At 52.7% G+C, this 19,601-nt stretch overlaps 7 protein-coding genes across 7 annotated transcripts; 3 read left to right on the forward strand and 4 right to left on the reverse strand.

The window, feature by feature from the left end:
* Positions 1 to 72: 72 nt before the first annotated feature.
* Positions 73 to 3,675, forward strand: AYO20_02270 (hypothetical protein; the record flags this gene model as incomplete). Its single annotated transcript, XM_022640575.1, has 2 exons — positions 73 to 201; positions 253 to 3,675. The coding sequence occupies 2 exons, from the start codon at positions 73 to 75 to the stop codon at positions 3,673 to 3,675; spliced, it is 3,552 nt and encodes a 1,183-aa protein (XP_022503632.1).
* Positions 3,676 to 4,580: 905 nt separating this feature from the next.
* AYO20_02271 (hypothetical protein) lies at positions 4,581 to 5,492 on the forward strand (the record flags this gene model as incomplete). The annotated part of the gene is made up of 2 exons (XM_022640576.1): positions 4,581 to 4,733; positions 4,824 to 5,492. The coding sequence occupies 2 exons, from the start codon at positions 4,581 to 4,583 to the stop codon at positions 5,490 to 5,492; spliced, it is 822 nt and encodes a 273-aa protein (XP_022503633.1).
* Positions 5,493 to 6,089: 597 nt separating this feature from the next.
* AYO20_02272 (hypothetical protein) lies at positions 6,090 to 7,131 on the reverse strand (the record flags this gene model as incomplete). Its single annotated transcript, XM_022640577.1, has 2 exons — positions 6,090 to 6,440; positions 6,559 to 7,131. 2 exons carry the CDS (start codon positions 7,129 to 7,131, stop codon positions 6,090 to 6,092), a joined length of 924 nt encoding a protein of 307 aa, XP_022503634.1.
* A 982-nt stretch (positions 7,132 to 8,113) lies between these two features.
* On the forward strand, positions 8,114 to 9,963 carry AYO20_02273 (hypothetical protein; the record flags this gene model as incomplete). Its single annotated transcript, XM_022640578.1, has 3 exons — positions 8,114 to 8,630; positions 8,689 to 9,163; positions 9,228 to 9,963. The coding sequence occupies 3 exons, from the start codon at positions 8,114 to 8,116 to the stop codon at positions 9,961 to 9,963; spliced, it is 1,728 nt and encodes a 575-aa protein (XP_022503635.1).
* Positions 9,964 to 10,583: 620 nt separating this feature from the next.
* AYO20_02274 (hypothetical protein) lies at positions 10,584 to 14,945 on the reverse strand (the record flags this gene model as incomplete). The annotated part of the gene is made up of 1 exon (XM_022640579.1): positions 10,584 to 14,945. The coding sequence occupies one exon, from the start codon at positions 14,943 to 14,945 to the stop codon at positions 10,584 to 10,586; it is 4,362 nt and encodes a 1,453-aa protein (XP_022503636.1).
* A 1,370-nt stretch (positions 14,946 to 16,315) lies between these two features.
* On the reverse strand, positions 16,316 to 17,401 carry AYO20_02275 (hypothetical protein; the record flags this gene model as incomplete). The annotated part of the gene is made up of 1 exon (XM_022640580.1): positions 16,316 to 17,401. One exon carries the CDS (start codon positions 17,399 to 17,401, stop codon positions 16,316 to 16,318), a length of 1,086 nt encoding a protein of 361 aa, XP_022503637.1.
* A 748-nt stretch (positions 17,402 to 18,149) lies between these two features.
* Positions 18,150 to 19,596, reverse strand: AYO20_02276 (hypothetical protein; the record flags this gene model as incomplete). The annotated part of the gene is made up of 2 exons (XM_022640581.1): positions 18,150 to 19,277; positions 19,378 to 19,596. The coding sequence occupies 2 exons, from the start codon at positions 19,594 to 19,596 to the stop codon at positions 18,150 to 18,152; spliced, it is 1,347 nt and encodes a 448-aa protein (XP_022503638.1).
* Between the last annotated feature and the right edge of the window lie 5 nt (positions 19,597 to 19,601).

Below are 19,601 nucleotides of genomic sequence, written 5' to 3' on the forward strand. Positions count from 1 at the left end.
AAACCGCTTGCTGCCATCATGCATCGTCCTCCAGATCTACAATAACTCAACAACGTCGGCACCAGTTTGCCCATGGAGGCAGATTGGGATGAGATCACTCGCATCGCAGTGCCTTCGTCGGGACTGCATGCGATTCCTACTCCCGCCAGCGCGGTTACCTTTGATGATCTACAGGAACTTCTGTGGGTGGGCAACGATCAGGTAAGGGAGGCTCTTGGAACTATTGTTTACACCTCTCACCTTTGAGGCCAGGGCCGAGTCACCTCATTCTATGGTCCCGAATTGCAACGGTACGTTTCGGTCAAGGCTCATCTGGGAGAAGGACCGGTTAAGCAGCTCTTGGTCCATGAGAAGGGTATCCTTTCCATCTCGTCTTCCAGCGTCCATTTCGTCACCCGCAGAGGCTTAACGCAATGGCACATCTCGCATCGCCTGATGACGGATCTCCGATGCATGGCTTTTGCTGCCACCAACAATCTCGTCGTCGTCGCGGGATGCCAAAGCACCTTTTTCGTTATCGATATAGACAAGGGCCAAATTGTCTCCGAGCATCCTGCCCAGGCGAAGTACACGATCTTGAGAAAGAGTCGCCATATATGTGCTGCAACTGATGACGGCAACGTGCATATTCTTAGTTTAACCGACTATCAACTCCTCAAGTCCTGGAAAGCCCACTCCAGCGCGGTCAATGATATGGATGCGCGCAACGACTTTCTTGTTACGTGTGGCTTCTCCGTCAGGCAACTGGGCGTGCCTATCGTCGACCCGTTGGCCAACGTCTACGATCTAAAGTCGCTCACATCCCTGCCTCCCATACCTTTTCATGCGGGTGCCGCATATGCCCGCTTACATCCGAAACTCCAAACCACCAGCTTCGTCGCGTCCCAAACCGGGCAAATGCAGGTGGTGGATCTGATGAACCCTGTCAATGTCATGCTCAAGCAAGCAAACGTCCAGTTTATGCTGGGAATGGAAATCGCCTCTTCGGGGGATGCCCTGGTGATCACTGATTCAAACGGATGGATATACCTTTGGGGGTCTCCCTCCAAAGTCCGCTTCAATAACATTAGCAAGGAAACAGAATTTGCAGATCCTCCTCCCCAGCAGATTCCTCATGTTGACTGGAATGACTCACCACTCAACACCATAGGCATGCCATACTACTCAGAACCTCTACTGTCAGCCTGGCCAAGTCATATGGTATTTGAGGTTGGAGCGCCACCAGTGCCAATCGAGCCATCGTTGTTGTTTCACATGCAGACTGCCGAGATGGGCCACTACGCTCCCAATCTGAATCCTCGAAAGCTTCTCCGCTACCAGGTTGAAGATACCAGGATAGGTCAGGTGCCGGCTTCAATCACTGCGCCCAAGTTTCTCAGCGAAAAGGCGAAAGAAGCTCCTGCCAATGGAAACAACAGGAAGCTCTCTGATGCCGCCGAAGGATTGGCCGGAGTTTCTCTCAGTGGCCGGGCGCAAACCGATGAGGAACGAATGCTCAAATATAGTAATGTCGAGATCAAGTACAGCAGATTCGGAGTTGACGACTTTGATTTTCGATATTACAACAAGACCCCTTATTCGGGACTGGAAACGCACATTGCAAACTCGTTCATCAACTCACTATTACAGCTGTACAAATTTGTTCCTCTTATCCGCAATGTGGCCATCCAGCATGCTGCCACATCGTGCGTGGCAGCCCAGTGTCTTCTGTGCGAATTTGGGTTTCTCTTCGACATGCTGGAGAAAGCAAATGGTCAGAATTGCCAGGCGACCAATCTTCTGAGGGCTTTTGGAGCCTCTAGGGAAGCTGCGAACCTCAGCCTTTTCGAAAATCTGTCTTTGGCCAACGGTACGCCCCTCTCGACGACAATCCAATCAGTAAATCGATTCTTCTTGAAGCAAATGGCACATGACTACGTCACAATGGCGACGAGTGGTGACGGTATTGAGGAGGTCATTGCGAGCAAAGCCTTTGAGGCCATTCGTTGCATGTATTGCAACAATGAGACAACCAAGCCCGCAAGCACCTATGTGCACGACCTTGTCTATCCCCAACTCGAACCAAAGCACTCTATGAGATACATCAAGTTTTCGTCCATCTTAAAGACCACCATCGAACGAGAAGCTAAGAACCGAGGCTGGTGCAGTCGATGTCGAAGATATCAACAGTTGGCAATCCGAAAAACAGTTCGACAACTGCCTTTCGTGTTGATGATTAATGCGGCACTGGGAACTAACCCTGCAATGCGCGGAATTTGGGAGACCCCCGGTTGGCTCCCTTCCGAGATTGGCGTTATCGTACAGGATAGGAACGTGTACGTTTTCGAAGGTTCCGACCTAGCCTTGCATCAGCGAAACAAATCCCCGGGCCTGGTGATCTATGAGCTGGTGGGCTTCGTAGCCGAGATTGACACCAGTGAACGTCATCAACCTCACCTCGTCAGCATGGTGAATGTGGAGGTTTCCAGCAGTGGGCCCGAGGTCACTCCCAACCAGAAAGTATTTCCTAACTGGCATCTCTTCAACGACTTTTTGGTGTCTCCAGTCGATCCGAGAGAGGCCCTCCATTTCAACAAAGGGTGGAAAATGCCCAGCGTCCTTGCCTATCAAGTCAAGAATGCACACGGTAGACTTGATCACAACTGGAAACGAGGCATGGACACAACTTTATTATACCAGCACTATAGCGTCAATGGTCTCTATCCTAAAGAGGGTTGTAAAATCCTCACGCCCGGAGAGCGCCCAGAGAAAGGGACTCCCATCGCGCTGGACACCGAATTCGTCGAATTGGAGAAAGCCGAGATCAATGTCAAGGCTGACGGAACACAGGAAACCATCCGGCCAGCGAAGTCTGGCCTTGCACGTGTTAGCGTGGTACGTGGGCAGGGTGAAAACGAAGGAGTCCCTTTTATTGACGACTACATCACCATCTACGAACCGATTGTCGACTACAAAACTCAGTATTCGGGCATCCGCCCGGGGGACCTCGATCCCCAAATATCAAATCACAACCTGGTGCCTCTAAAAGTGGCTTACAAAAAGCTATGGATTTTGCTTAACCTCGGCTGCATCTTTGTTGGACACGGGTTGGCATCGGATTTTCGAAAGGCCAATATTCATGTCCCGAAGTCTCAAACAGTCGACACGCAGTTTCTGTACCTCGCCCCTGGCAAGAACCGGCGGTTTTCATTGCGATATCTTGCGTGGGCAGTATTTAAGGAATACATCCAGGAAGAAACTACGCTGGATGAGGCTATGCAAACCGATGGGCATGACAGCATTGAAGACGCGCGCATGGCCTTACGCTTGTGGCGTAAATTTCAGGAGTACGAAGATGCGGGCGTCGCAGAGCAGATGATTGAGGACATCTACCGCAAAGGCACGAAATACGGCTGGAAACCTCCCCCACGCAGCATTGGTGGCACGTTAATGCCCATGGATGGTATTGGTACTGGAGCAGCAAACAGCGCTGTACAGAGTGGGAGAAACACCCCGGATTTGATGACTTTGCCTTCGTCTGTGGCGGGTACACCGCTGCCGACCTCGCCGCCTAAAGGGCCTGGAAGTGCCAGCGCCAGTAGTAGTTCACTTGGAGGAGCATTCAAGTTGAATGCTGCGGGGGCGGGGAGCTTTGTCCCCGGGAACGGGATCATCAAGGAAAGTCCGCTTCGCTAGGAATGAAGTAAAGAAAGCGGCCTGGATTGGTGGAGTTGGTCACGGAGACTCAAGATAGTTGGAGAGATGTGGTGCTCTGGCTTTCAAGTTGTTGCTCGCCGCCGTGTTTTCTGAAAAATTCCACAAACAACCAATACAGTCCTTTGATCCTTTGGTCACTGCGCCTTTGGACGCCTGGCTGAGTTCCGTCTTTCGTCACTCAGAGCAGTTTTATTCATAATTGATTCTTCATTCTTATATCGGGGTTTGCATCTAAAGCTCGGTTGGTCTCCAAGACACCCACACCTCATGCTGCTTGTTTTATCTGCATGCTCTCTTCGCTGATATATAAAGAGAGCATTCGTGGCAGAGCCTCCTGGACCGTTGCCTGCCCTGAAAACGGGCTTCATGATTGGCGGACTTGAGTTTCCACTACCAGCACATCATGGGCCAATTGCTTAAAATGGCTTAGCGCGGATCTATTTTCAGTTCAAGGCTGTAACTCAGCCTCACTCAGATGATCAACGTAAACGGGTGAAACCGACAAGAAAGACTAACCCAACCATGGCGTCGTCACCTTCTCTTGGAATTTACCCCGTGCTCTATTCTGATATACTGGCCTTCTCTGTAACTCGTTCCTTGGTTGTGTGAATATCTTTCCACGCAGCTCTGTGTTACAGCTTCTCTAACATTTGTTTGTTGTGCCTGATACCACTCGCGTTTCAGGAGCAATTGAGCACTGAGCACGCCCGCCCCGTTTCCAGCACTGCCATTCGCAAATTTCGAAACGCACCGCCTCTGATCCGGCACAAGGGGCGGCCTCGGCAGGCCACGACATCTGCATTACCGTCTGCGACTGCTATATACGCCGTACCTCCCTCCGTCTGCCTCCTAGAGGCGACCCCTGTTCTATCATGCCCTCCAAAATGAAGTCACGCCCGCAGGTCTACCCCCGACCGGCCTTCCATCTTATCCGCGCGATCGCGTTCATCAGTGCTGCGATTGTCAGTGGGATCTTGATATATTTCTGCATTCAGCTGCGTCACGATGGGTTTAAGTTGCCCTGGACGTTGATCATTGTACGTTATATCGACACCAGCGAGAAATAACTTGGCGCCCGGCTATTGGCAAAATTCAACGTTGATTGTACTGACTCTTGGACTTCTCAGGTGCTCGCCTCTTCCGTCCTCTCCCTGATCTCGCTCTTCCTCACCTCGTTGGTGTACACCTGCTTCTTCCTCTCGCCTCTGTTAAACTTGATCCTCAACGTCACAGTCTTCATCGTCTGGCTGGTCGGCTACTGTCTCTTGACATGGAACATGTACGGCACACTCGGCCACAGCTGCTCTCGAGCAAATTGGGCCTCTGACGATGGCATGATGATCTGTCGCATCTACAAGGCGCTGTATTCCTTCGAGGTTTTTGGGTTGCTCGCCCAGATCGCCCTGATTGTGTTGGATGTGCGGACCCGGCGCGCCGAGACCAAGCTCGGGAAGTACAACCAGATGGGCGCTGATGCTGCGCGAGGCGGTGCAGAGGTGAAACTGGACGACCTGAACAGAAACTCCGCGGGGTCGGGACTGCTCAACCACCACGAGGCTCCCCAAGACGGATTGCCCTACGGGATTGGAGACTACAACCCGCACGCAGCTCAAGATTCGAGATTACGCCTGAGGGACCACGCCGCAGACTCGGACTACAATCACGGGTATTCCGGACAGGTCAGGGTCGACGATTTCCACAACAACAACTCGACGGGCAATTTCGGGTATAATGCATACACGCCGCAGACTGGCTATGGGAATGGCGGGTACGGTTATGGGGCGCAGCAACGATGAAAGAGCATGTGTGAGGAACAAGATCACAGCGAGAAGTTTTATTATAATTTTTATAAAATTTGAGAATGTTGTACGGGTTTCATCTCCCTCGGTTGGTTGGCGTGGACATCGTGATATCACAAGCATGGCGTGAATGGTGGCGGGACCATTTGGATTAAGATCAGGGTGTCTTCCCCGATGGAAGAAACTGCATAAAACAAACAGTATGTAACAAATTTTATCGACATCACCGACCTGCGCATCTCGCATCTTTGGCTCGTCTCATTACTGCTCGGTTGGGTCGTCCTCTTCCCAAGATCCATCGGCCAAGGTGAAGGAAGTGTAAGTGTGATTCGACTTACAACTTAAGAGGGACTCTGTAAGTTTGGCAAGTGTTGGTGCTCCAAAGACCTTTTCCAACCCGGAATGAGCCTCTCCTCTCCTCTGCTCTTCCGCCGAAGACCTCGGAAATAAAGTCTTGTTCTTTCATGTTGACGCCAATCAAGGTTCAATGGCGAATGGCCAGACTGACCCTTTCAACAGTAATGGACTCGGTACATTCGTACGGAATCTCCAAGTCTTTGTCTGTGTCTTGCCTCCCATCTGTCCATCCCTTGCCTACGTTGCCTCCTCCCCTTTGCCCTCGCCCTCGCCCTCAACCTCGCTGCGTTTCCTCTTCCCACCCCGATCATCACTTCCACTCACCTTGCCCGACCTCGAGAACAAAGCGTCCAGTTTCTGCTGGCCCCTTTCCGTCCCCTTTCCCACTTTTACCCTCTCGCCGGCCAGAACGGGCGGGAGGCCCTGCACCCTGCGCTTCGCGTCTTCGAGCAGCTCGATCTCCCGCTCGCGCTGGGCCTTGACCGTCGGCACAGACCACGACGTGGAATTGACGCTCTTGTGCGCGAGCTTGTACTTGGACCCGATGAGGTGGGTTGTGTACGTGTTTGCGTCGGTTTTCTTGACGTGCTAGACTCATCCAATTGTAACCGTGACATCCCCATAGTTAGCTGTGTGTTGCTCCGCCAGTGACAAAATGATACACTCCATGTCAAAGGATAGGGTAGAAGAGAGGGCGATCCCGAACCTGATGAGCAACTATCAGCCAATGATACTCTGTGCCCACGGGCGCGCCGCTCCCCTTGGGAGCGTTCCGCGCCCGTCGCTTGGTCGTCTCGTAGTCGATTTTCCAGAGGTCCGGCTCGACTTTGGTTTCTTTCCAGACTCCCTGGTCGTAGTTCCACGTGTGTGAGCCGCCAATGGCCATGCCCGTGTATATCTGGCCGCGGAAGGATTTTAGGGCGTTGAAGCCATCCCCCTGTCGTTTGCCGCTTATGTGTTCATTCCCCTTGGAGCGGGTGACACCTTCATCGTTGGCATCATAATATGGAACATGTTCTTCCTCAAAGATTGCGCGGTCGACGGGGTCGGTGGGATCAATGTCGTCAAACGTGGGTGCTTCGCTGGCGTTGCTGGTTGAGTCAATCTGGACTTCATCGCTCTCCGCAGCGACCACGGTATGTTCCTCTCCTCCAGCTTTCATATTGGCGTCAATGTCAAGTTTTCCCTCGAAAGGAGAAGTATTCACGATGGCTGGAGGCGGTCCATCGACTACTGATGAGTCGGGTGCTGTCTTTCTCCTCTTTGGACGACGAGGCATTTTCCTCCCTCTTCTAGTGTGACGGGAGAGAAACACAATGCTGCTGATGTGTATGTGAATGGCAATGGAAAGATATAGTGCTTACAAGAGAGGTATGTCAGTATGTATCCTAGCATAAATGATGTCGATTGTCATGAGATCCAACCATTACCGCAGCCTCGTTTCCAGGTCGAATGACGTCAGCTTTGCTCGCTGGTCTCGCCAGACAATTGTCCAAGCGAAGATTGCAAGAGACAAGAGATGATGACAGGAAACGGGTGCTTGCTTTACATCTACTTGTATAGACGCTGATCCTCGCCTGGTTGAGGGTGTGTCTGCCATATCGGGACTACCTAGACAACGAGTCTGTGGCATAATACCTAGTGTTCGAGTCCGCGCTTTGTCCCTGTCGTTCGTCTCCACGCGATCTTCACCTTTATTTACAGACCATTCAACCCCTGAAACCCTGGTTATAGGGTTTTGGCAAATCCCACCATTGCTTCAAGTTGTCGACGTCAACACCCTGAGAAAGGAAAGCGTGGAGGTTGTCAATGTGCAGGCTGCGGGGGTCAAGGTTTCGCAGCCACAACAGCGTCGCCTGCGCCCCGGATAAAATCCATCGAATTTCTTCCCCTCCACTATGCCCTCAAACGCCCAACAACGCCTTGACTGCGCCCTCGAATTGTCCATTTTAGCCAACCACTATTGGTGCACCCAGACTAGGAAGCCTAGTGAGCCCCTCCCACCCCCTCCCCGTCCGGACAAGTCGAATTTCAGGCTTCGGTTTCAACACACCGCGGGCCATGGGGCCCTGTGACCTGCATGGGAACCGTGGAACCAGATTTTCGAGGCAAACCCCACACCAGTTAGCGAGCGCCATGCCTGTCGGTCACCCTCTTGATTTCCAAACTGCGGCTGTCAAAGGGCTGGCACACCTCCCAATTCATCTTCATTTCCTGTCGGCTAGGTTTTTGTCCAAGATTATGTCTAGCAACGGCAGGACATGCACAAGGCGCAAGCCGTGACCCCTCGGCCAGATCCCAGCGCTGGAATCACAGCCTCGAGCCCTGTCTCCTCCTCCGCCTCCAAGACCTTTCAGTTTGTCACCGCAAACCCCTCCACCGACGCCGAACGCTCGCGCAATAAGACCCTCGTTCGCTCCAATGCTTCCAACTACCACTGGCGGCGGGTCAAGAAATCCACCGATGGCGCCTCAAGTCGGCCGGTAGCAGCAAGACGTCGTTCTTCAATCCGCAGCCAGGTCAGGCCTACCAAGAGGGTCCTCGCCCCCGCGACTCCTCAGACGATAGGGTCTTCCTCAACAGATAGCGATGACAGGACACCCAAAACTGAAGATGAGGCAACCGACTTCGCTACAGAGTCGCCGGGGTCAGCAGGAGAGCTGGTCTCGATTTCCAGCGCCAGCCTGTCAAGCTTGCTGGTCTCTGGCCACCATGACCCCTTTGAAACATACCCATCCGACTTACCCAAGGAGTTTGTGAGCCCTGTGCTCGATCAAGGTATGTGCTGGGCCGTTTGGAGTAGAGTCAACCAGAGGAGACTGACTGTGGCGGTCAGTGAATAGCTTCCTGTGTATAATGTTCCCGCCCGAGAACGGGCAGACCCTCAGTCCACACTCAGAGAAATGGCTTAAGATGACCTTTCGCGATCGCAGCCTCTTTCACGCCTCGTTATTTTGTCAACTCACACGCAATCGCATTCTCCGCTTGTCCCCCGCCCAATCACCGGAACAGATGCAATGCTACACCGAAACCATTCGAGGCGTGCACCAGAAGTTTGCCGATGTTTCGGTGAGTTGCGAGGATGAAAATATCCTGGCTGTATACGCTCTCTCCTATCACGGAGAGCCTCGAGTCTATCTTGCCGGTCCGGTACCATCCCAAGGTCCACTGACCACGTTGCAACTCCTTCATCTGTATGGGGGTCGCCTGCATACTGTCGGTGTGCACCTGCAAGGCCTGGCCAAAATGTTGGATCTTCGCGGAGGTCTTTCGAAAATCAGGCTGCCCGGGCTAGCGCAAGCGATTTCTTTGTAAGTCGTCGTCCTCCTTTCCCCTCGAACCTGCAGCCTGACGCTGACTCCGCAAATCTGATAGCGGAGACATCATCCTTGCCAGCCAGACTCTCACAAGACCCCTGCTGTCGTACGCGATGATGTATGACGACGTCATTGGATCTTTGAATGCCTCGTCGAGAAAAACCCATCCGCTGGTCGGCCTCGGCCGAGGATTTCGCGTCCTCCCAGAGATTCTCGGGCACGAGATGTCCGAAAAACTCCTCGTCGTTCTGAAGTGGATCATCCAGTACACCTTCGCCGTGGACGACCATGTCACGGGGAGGCCCGAAGCCCAGCATTTGGGCTTCATCGCGAATGAGAGAAACTTTGTACAGCACAGCCTGCTGTTCCTGACGCCGCTGCCCAACGACCTCCAGGACGAGCACCCTCTACTCCGTCTCGCGCGGCTGGGCACACTCGTCTATAACCTGCTCGTGGTGTTTCCGCTGCCCGCGATCGCCGCGCCCTTCCACCGCCTGGCCCGCGACATCCAGAAGCAGCTGCTCGATCCGTCGCTCCGACCGTGGTGGAACGAGGCGTCAGACCTGATCCTCTGGGCCGCGACCATGGGCGCCATCGCCGCCATCGGATCCCCTGACCGCCTGTGGTACCGCACCATGCTGGACGACCTGACCCGCCACATGGATATTGCCAACTGGTCGACCATGCGCGACCGCCTCGGCATGTTCCTGTGGTACAGCTACACCAACGACTCGGACGGCTTCCGGCTGTGGACCGAGATCGAGGAGTCGAATCTCTTCCGCCTCCCCAAATAATATAAGATAACAAGATAACAAACACACGGCGCGGTGAGGTACCGAAGGTACCTAGTAATATCACAACACGGTGAGGATTGGACAAGTTGGAAAGGGAAAAGGGAGAAGGGGGATAAAAGGTGACCCAGAGTCTTTGGTACAGGGATATTGTGGGTGTCAATGTCAAAGTCGAACGGTGGTGTTAATGCTTGGGATGATTTACGACATCTTGAGTTTATAGCTCTCAAGACTTTTATTGATCATATCAAGTCGTCCTTTGCGTAAGACATGAATGACTCTGTGAACGCGTGCGGGCAAGGTTCACTCAACCTTTTTCGGAGGACTTTTCTGGAGAAGAACGTCTTGTTCATTTTTCGTCTTCTGAGTGGTCTCGATATATCTATCTGTCGGACACTCTTTTGTTACCCATTTTGTAAACAGGGGAAACCACTCCCGTCCCCCTTGAACATTGACTCCCTTGAACCTCGCTCCCAAGAGAAAACCTCGTCGCAGAACTCGTAGCACGTATTCATACACACATAATCGTATTCAGAGTTAGGAACGAAATCAGGACACTCTCCGTCAAAAGGGATGCCCTCCTTGAGCCTTTGGGTAGCATTCAGTCCCCCAATTGACTGCCTTCATCGTGTGCTTTCATTGTCTGGGACAACAGTTGCCTCCGAAGGTGGCGATTGCTCGGCCGAAGTGGTTCTTGTCACGTCGAATTCACTTTGTTCTGATTGCTTCGTTGGCGTCTCCCCACTCGGCTTGGTGTAGATACCAAAAGGATACTGATGCTCGTCCCGAGGCGAAAACCACCCTCCTCTTTCCCATTTGCCCGATTCATAGACACATTCATTCCGAGCTTCCTGGTCGACAATGCCCTTCAACAGCAGATCCACTCGCTTGAAGTCCACTGGTTTCAATATCCACCCGTCAAAGCCTGTTTGCACATATTTGTCGTGCTCCTTTTCGACCAAACAAGCAGAGACCGCGAAGATAGGGATTCGTCCATTGTAACCAGCTCTACTGGAGAGACACGACTTGCTGTGGGTTTTTTCGAACGATCGAATCATCTTCGTGGAGCTGAATCCGTCCACGATGGGCATTTGAAGATCCATAAGAATGGCATCGAACGAAGCAGGCTGTTCGCCGTGTGCCGAAGAACACTCTTCACCATTCACTGTCATATGAACTGCATGTCCAAGCTTTTCTAGACGTTTCCTCATTATTTTGCTGTTGATAGGGTCGTCCTCCGCAACTAAGACCGAGAAGTTATCGGACGATGTGACCTTTGGCGTTTCAGTCGTATCAGATCGTGTGCCCACCGACTCCGGCTCTTCGAAGAGGACCCTGGGCCCAGATAGCGACCCGCTGGGCTGTTCAGGATGGTTATCAGAAACTCGGACAGGCCGCAGTGGGGTTCCAGAGTCCTTTATCCTTTCCGATCCTCCTGTTCGGGAGAACGCAGACTTCAGCTCTCTCGGAGAAGGAAGACTTCTAGTTTTGGGAGTGTTTGAAAAGGCGTCAGCTAAATCTCGAGAAATGCGACGTGACTCTTTGGTGCTAGGACTAGAGCTGCTGCTCGGCTTTTCAGCCAAATGTAGAGGCTGCTGAATAGCATCAATAAGTCTGTCGGCGTCACTCCTTTGACTTGCCTCGCTTTTGAGACTCGGAGCACTCTTTCCGCTCTTGAGACTTGCCAGGCTGTTCACACTGCCCGCACTTTCTCTGCGACTAAAGGGAGGCGGCTCAGGGGTTTTTGGAGGATTCTTGTAAATCAAGGTGACCTCGCCTTCACGCGGCCCGGAAGATGTGGAGGGTCGAGACGTGGCCTCCGAAGATCGTGGAAGATTGTCTGATGGAGCTGGCTCGGACGCTTCGTTTTCAAAGTTTAGAACAATGACAAAACGAGAACCCTTTCCCTCTTCCGTCTTCACTCGCAACTGTCCATTCATATTCCGAATGGTGCGTGCAACAACAGCAAGACCTAGACCAAGGGTGATGTTTTCCGACTGGGTTCTATCGATGAATCTATCACTCGTGATTGCTGTAGGGCTCGGCAGATCCTCTTCGTAGGAAACTTCTTCAAGTTCTCTAAACAACGCGTCGACTTTGGTCTGAGACATCCCTATTCCGGAATCCTCGACAACAACTTCGATCTCAGTCTTGCCTTGCACCTGAAGAGTTGGTAAGGTGTATACTTGGACGATTACACTCCCTTCTTTTGTGTGTTGTATTGCGTTCGCAATGAGGTTTGATACCACCTGTCGAACTCTTCGATGATCGCCAATGACCTGTTGAGGCAGCTCGGGCTGAATCATAACCTCGTACTGTAAATTCTTTCGCTTGGCATCGCCGATGAAAGGATCAGTGGCGTCTTTCAAGGTGTTCAAGAGGTTGAACGGCTCGTCTTTCACCAGAGTTTGACCACCCTCTGTTTTCGTAAGGTCCAGGAGATCGTTGATGACATAAACCAACGATTTCGAGGCAGAATGGGACCTAGCCAAGTTCTCTCGTGTGTCCCGGTCCAGCTGACCTTCGAGCGCAATTTCCAAGTAGTTGATGATTGCATTCAATGGGGTACGAACCTCATGCGCGGAATTGGCAAGCAGAAGACGAGTCAGCTGGCTGTTTTGGAGGGCTGCCTCTTTCTGACGCCAGACCTCGATGAATTTGCCGTAGACAAGGCATAAGACCGATGCTGTCTCTACCTCTTCATCTGTCCAATCTCGACATCGGCCAACGATGGTCTCGCTCCACGCTTTGAAGCTCGTTCTGGGTTCAAGATAGCCTTCGGTCCCTTCCCTGACAAATTTTTCGTAGGGATTGCCGGCCCATTTAACTTCTTGTAACACGCCTTTACGGAAGAAGGCAATAAAGTCATTCCCACCAGTCGACAAAGGGACGAAAAGGACACCAGCCAGAAATTTCCAGCCTGGTTCGTATCGCAAATCAGGAAAATCGTTGCTGATGTCCTGAGAGCAGAACACCGCGCTCATCCCTCTCATTCGGAGATATTCGACCATTGCAAGGACCTCTTGAAGATGACCCCGGGGGTTTCCCAGAATCTTCGTCTCGTCCCTGATAGAAAGTGCACCGACGTCGGCGTCGAACAATTTCAATAGATCGTCAGAGGAGGCCACGATGTATCCCGATGGGTTTGTGGCGGTGGAGGAGGTGTTGATAAGCTTACGAGCCTGCAATCTAGAAGCGTAGGAAAGACGCTCCACATTGCGAGAGGCAGTTTCGCCGACTAGCCGGCACATTTTGCGGATGGGAAATGACACCCTCATCCCCTTGCTTCCATACGAATGGCAAGAGATCAGTCCCCACAGTTCATTGAAGGCGTTTATCGAAATTGACATAGATGACCGAACGCCCATGTTGGCGAGGTATTTGAGGTGGATCGGAGACATCGCACGAAGGTTCGCATGCGTCATGTCGAGAGGTTTCTCAAGGTCTTCCACAGTTCTGCATACGAGTCGGGAAGTCTCCTGATCACGATCATAGAGCAAGCGGACTTTGTTGATCTTGTACAGGTCTCGTGCTTGTTTGGGTATGTCGGATGCGGGAAAATTCAAGCCTTTGTAGAGGTCCAACGTCGATCGAGGATCAACAAGTTCTGCAACGACTCTTCCATTCCAAGCATTGTCAAACTGGTATATCATGACACGATGAAAGCCGGTCAATTCCTTGACGATGCCAATGAGGACTTTGAGGAAGGTTTGTAAGGTTGGCGCACGGGCAAGTTGTTCTTGTACTTGGGACATGATGTTGAATACCTCCATTGCTGCTGCCTCTGTTCTCTTCTTACGAGCACTCCGCAAGACGCGTAACGGCTTGCTGATATTGACAGTGCTGTCCATGAGTTCTTCAGCTGTAGGATTACTTCCAAGAGTGTTTTCAGGTACTGGAGGAGTCAAGTCTTCTGGGGAAGCCAGTGGATTTCTCGTATCGTCTTCGATTTCGAACTCGCAAATCACTAGGCCTGGATCTGTCTCCGAGAGATGCATAGCACACCATAACCGACGAGTCCGGCCCTGCGGAGGTTTGATCGACAACAGGAAAACGTCTGGTCCGTTCGCCACGACATCTCCTGCACCTTCCTCACGGATAAAGTCCAGGTGGTCCAGCAAGTTATCCGCTTGGTCCTCGACCAAGATGTCGAGAAATGAGTCAAGTTTGAAGAGTTGAGGAGGTGTATAGCCGATGATTTTCGCCGAATTTTCGCTTACCACGCGCACAACCAGCTTTTCGTTCTCTTCACGGAAAGCGATGAGAAGACCAAAGCTCTGGATGGCACCCGGAATATGAATTGGCTCATCTTCGCATCGTTGTAATGTCTCCCCGTCCCTTCCCGTAACCACAGCATGGCCACCGTCAGTTACGACATGCTTGAAGCGTGCCGTAACCAAACCTGGTTCTGACGCTACGGAGAGTGGTACTCCACCAGACATACTTGAGACTTCCGACTTGGTGGAAACATCGTCTGCGACAATATTGTTCAGAAAATGATGGTCGATATTGCCCATGGAATAGGATGTTGAGCCGGGGTCTGACGCTTCAGACGCCGACGCGTGCCTCGTCGACGTGGATACACGTCCCAGGATAGGACGACTTGCGTTTCTAGAGCCAATGGGAGGTCTCATCCCAGGATAACCACCGGCCAGATCCATACGAGGCATCGGAGTAGCAACGGGATCGATGGAAACGGTCGAACGAACAGGGAAGACACGATTGATAGATCCTGGACTCAAAGGCAACCTGCCTTCGTCCGATCTTGTTGACGGCGAAGGCGATACCAGTTGTTCGGTATCAGATCGGCCAGTGAACATGCTGACCTGTGACTGAACGGGGGCTATAGGTATCCATGTCGGAGGTGTTTGGTACTGCAGCAAGGTCGGGGATGCTGAGGTACTGGGAATTCTTTGTGTAGAAAGTGCTGGAGGGTTTGCCTCTTTGAAGGGGTCTGTGGAGTCGGGCGAAGCTGGTCCCGACATGTTTGTGGAAGCAGCTCTGCAGCCAGAAACAGGCTTGTGTCGGATGAAGAATATAAAAGTCCCTTTGGTACTTTGCGTTGGTACCTACGTGCGACGTGTGCTGACCGGGGCATGGGTGAGGACGTCAGGACGCTCGCATTTTGGTGTTATTGGCCGACTTCCAATACCTGGTTTGTCCCTCCACCGACTCTTGACCGGTCAAAATATATTGGATCTTTCTCACAAGCACTGAGTAGATGTCCGAATAACCGAAAAGCCCTAACCAGTGGCACGACAGAATTCGGGGGAAACTGGACTATAAGTATGAATGGTTTCGCGGTAGATCGCCAGACGAGGGTGAGAAATGTCGAAAAGAAGGATACCCAGGAGCCAGTCGGGGCAAAGAAGATGTGGTCAACCAGAAGTCTGCGAAAGAGCTCGTTGGTCTCAGTTGCGGCGGTTGTCAAATGTTCTGGTCTTGGGATCGTGCGCCGAAGGAAGGACAATCTGATGGTGGAATCTTAATAGGATGAGAGACAATAGTTGCCCCTGCAACATCGACGGTGAAATCAGGTAAAAGAAAACGAGAGGGATATGATTATATGCAGTTCAGGTTGGAGTTCGTGTGGCGCAGGTGAGAAGATGGTAGTGATGGCAGTGGTGGTAGCGGTGGCACCAGGTGGCCGCGTTGCGCGAAAGGAAGGTGGGAAGAGAAGCGAGTCCGCAGGTTTGGGTGGCTGCATATGCGGGACACCATGGCCTCCTCGACGACACGAAGATCATTCCCATGAGATTTCCTCTCCCACCCCTGGTCTTCAAAAAGAGGACCCCCAGCAAGTCGGAAGCTGGCAAACTGGTCTCCTTCATCGTATTCTCTCGTTATTACTGGGCGCAAAATGATGCCTAACAAGCCAACTTCTCCACATGCAACCCTTGTTCAACAACTTCCCGTCACACACCAACGAACCTAGGGCTAGTGAGGCACAGTTACCGCCTGCGAAAACTTCTCTGGTTCAAATCTTATATCTCGGGCTCTTCCATCATGACCACTCCAATTGTGGACGATATGGGTAACACGGGCCCTACTGCTGTGCTTCCTGACTGACATGGCCTTGAGCAGAAGAGACTCTTGTTGAAATCATGACCCCTCAGCCGCCCCCCTTTTTTACACCCGGGCCATATGCAAGATGACGAAAAGGCTTGATCGCGTAGGTGGCTTGATGGCGAACGATCTCGCTTGCTGGCGAGTTGGGCACGCGGCTGGGGGGAGACAGACACACGCCACCGACGGATCCTAAATTCCCATGCGCATCAAGATGCAATTGTTATGTCAGCCCCTGGGAATCCCATCCAAGGACCCAGCGCCACAGATAGGCAGGAGTCAAAGGGGGTTAAGTCTCCAGAAGCACCAGCTGCTTTTTGCTGACCCTTAGAGCCTCCGCATTCAATGCATCAATCTCTGCTTCGACCAAGGGAATCCCCGACGCCAGTCTCGCCACCGCGGTAATTTGTTCGATCTCCCCTGGGAAGAATATCCGTTCTACCCCATCCATCTTCTCACACCCCACAACCCTCTGGTACAGATAATCCATGCGCTGCTTGAACTCTTCCAAGCTCATGAACAGGTCAGGTTTAATGACAACGAAGAAATGCCCCGTGTCGGCGGGTCTACTGGGGTCGTACGGATTGGTCACATGGCCAGCAAATGCACTGCCAGAGAGCACTCCTGAGAAGACGTCCATCATAATCGAGAGACCTGACCCTTTGGGCCCGCCCATGGGCAGCATGACACCTTCCAACGCTGCTTCGGGGTCGTCCGTCTGCCTGCCATCCTTATCTAACGCCCAGTCAAGGGGAATCTTTTCTCCGCGTCGCTTTGCCTTGTAGATCTTCCCTCTCGCAGCAACGCTGGGCGCCATGTCAAGGATAAATGGTGGCGCTTGCCCCGCAGGCGCACCGCAAGCAATGGGACTGACGCCCATGAGTTTCTCCCTACCTCCCCAGACTGGTAGTGCCGGGCTTGAGTTTGTAAACACCAGACTCATCATTCCGGCGTCAATGGCCTGCTGTACGATCCAAGCAGACATTCCAAAGTGGTTGGAATGCTTGACACTGACCATGCCAATTCCGTACGAGCGGGCCATCTCGATCGCGTGCTCCATGCCCAGATGTGTGCATAGGAATCCAAAAGCATTCCGGCCATCGACTTGACCGACCACAGGTGTGATCTGATTGAATATGGGCTGGGCAGTGGGATCGAGCACTCCTTGTCGGACACGTTCCATGTACGATGGAATGCGGTTCATGCCATGAGTATCGACCCCGCGCAGATCAGCCTGGATCAGACAGTCGGCGATGATCTTTGCATTCTCTTCGGAGACGCCGTTGCCCTGAAGGATATCGGCGACGAACCGTCGAGCATTTTCTGCCGTCACATGGCGTTTATTTGGAGGCTCGTTTGTGGTTGCAGTAGCCATGTGCTTAACGGGCGACACTGACTATGGTTACCCGGGAAGAGGCAGAAGAAGCGAATTGCTAGCGACTTGAGTCCGCGTTGCACAATTGCAGGTCTGGGCAACCAGGCAGGGCAGAATAGAAAGCAGGTCAAACAGAAACCCTTTGGGACTGATATACGTTACATACATTTGTCGCATTTGCCTCGATGCATCTCCTCTTGGCGAACCGACGAGGCCCGCCCGGCCAAACCGGAGAGCAAGACCGACATGTTTGTTAGTCACTGAAGAGCGAAACCCGCCCTATGAGGCTCCTTGTCCCTATTGGAGAGCGCACGTTGGTGTCCATCCCCATCCCCATCCCCATCCCCATCTTTTATTCCTCTGAAGGACACTGCGAAGCCCATAGGTGGGTAGATCGACGTAGGCGGTAGGCGGTAGGCGGTAAAAAAGGCGTGTATATCTTTCGCCAGGGCATTTTTATTCTTGTCTGTTATTGACAAGTGTGGTAGGGTCGTTTCGGTACTGGTCCAATTTCATTAATACATGGTAGATAGATACCTAGGTGGGGAAATAGAGAGGCTGAGTGGCCAGAGTCGTGTAGCTGGGTATATAGCCAGATATAGATAGCTGTGTAGAGAGCCTTTTGGATATTACATTCTGAAATATTATCGCTTTTGGTTTACATTCTCATTCCATATCCATCTCCCTGCCCCTTTTCCCTCTCAGTCTCACTCTTTCTCTTACTCTGTGTGAGTGAGTGTGTGTGAGATCAGCTCACTTCCCTCGTCGTGCCTCCTTCGCCCTCTTCGGCACCAAAGCCGCCCCAGTCGTTGAACTCGCTGGAAAACTTGACCGCCGCCTTGAGGTAGTACTTGTCGTCGTCGCCGTGGCCGCCCCAGACCCGCTCGGCCTCGCGCATGGCGCGACACGCCTTGACAAAGTGCGCGTCAAACTTCCACTTGCTGTCGACGGCTTGGCGGATGACAAAGTCCCAGTCGCGGCCCTGTAGGTCCACGTCGGTGATGTTCGCGGTCTTGATGAGGGGGCGGAGCTGCGCGATGTAGATCGCGAGGGTGATCAGAAGCCACTCCTTCACCAGGGGGAGGTGGTGTTGGGGGTCGAGGAAGGGGATCAGGATCCTCACGGCATGCGACGTCGTCAGGAGGTGCACGAGGAAAAAGTCCCAGCCGTGGCCGCCGACACTGGGCCCGCTGGCGATGAGGAGCGCGGTCGCCAAAGCCTGGGACTGGGCAAAGTCCCTCGTCGGGTCGACAATCTGCCACGCGCGGAAGTGTTCGAGGAGGATCGAGGTCAGGCTCGGGTCGCTCAGCAGGTGTGTGAGGTTGTCCCCGCCGTAGTGGTCAAACACCCCGTCAAGGCGACCGTCGTTGTGGAGCCGGTCAAAGACCTCAAACAGGTTGTTCGTGGAGTAACCTGGCGAATTGGCGGATTGTGCGGTCGACGTTGCTGTCGCCAACAGCTTTGCGAGCTTCTCGTCGTAGCACGTCGCCGCAAGCCCGAGAGCCTCCATCGCCACCTCGCGGCTATTCAGCTCATACGCATACCCGAGATGAATCAAGGGATGGCCCAGCCCTGCAGTCAGGCAATTGAAAATGGGCTCTGCATTCGGCTCACCCTTCTTTGCGTTCCCCCGCTCAAAGAGAAACTGTTCGACCACCCGTTTCCAGTCATAGCCGGCGAGCACCACTTGGTCTTCGAAAAAATCGACGAATGCACGCTGGTACTCACGTTTGCCCAGATAATCGCGGTAGTCGTGGGGAGCGATCTCAGAGGGTGAATCAACCCAGTGCTCATGGCCTTCGTTTGTAGCAGCGTCCTCGTAGACGGCGTGTAAGTGGTCAGCGGACGACGACAAGAGGTATGCAGAGCCGAGGATCTATAAGGCCACATAGCGTGAGTAATGAATTATGGTGGGAAAGCGAAAACGTGGAATGTTAGAAGTAGATAGATGACCCAGGGAAGATGGAAGCTCCTACATGAGGTGTGTGGTTGTGAAATCTCAAATGGTTGTACAGGATAGAAAAGTTGACATGGTTGAGTTTCAGCAGATGCTTTAGCGCACGTCCTCGCTTGTCTGTGGAGGTTTCGACGTCGTGCACCCCGACTGGAGGGATGGCGATGGCTTCCGCAGCTGAGGTTGAGCTCCGGCCAAGGCCGAGACCAAAGCGTGGGAGAGATGAGAATGACGAGAACATGTTGC

The sequence above is a fragment of the Fonsecaea nubica genome (genome assembly GCF_001646965.1).
Source record: "Fonsecaea nubica strain CBS 269.64 chromosome Unknown Scaff9, whole genome shotgun sequence".
Classification (NCBI taxonomy): Eukaryota; Fungi; Ascomycota; class Eurotiomycetes; order Chaetothyriales; family Herpotrichiellaceae; genus Fonsecaea; species Fonsecaea nubica.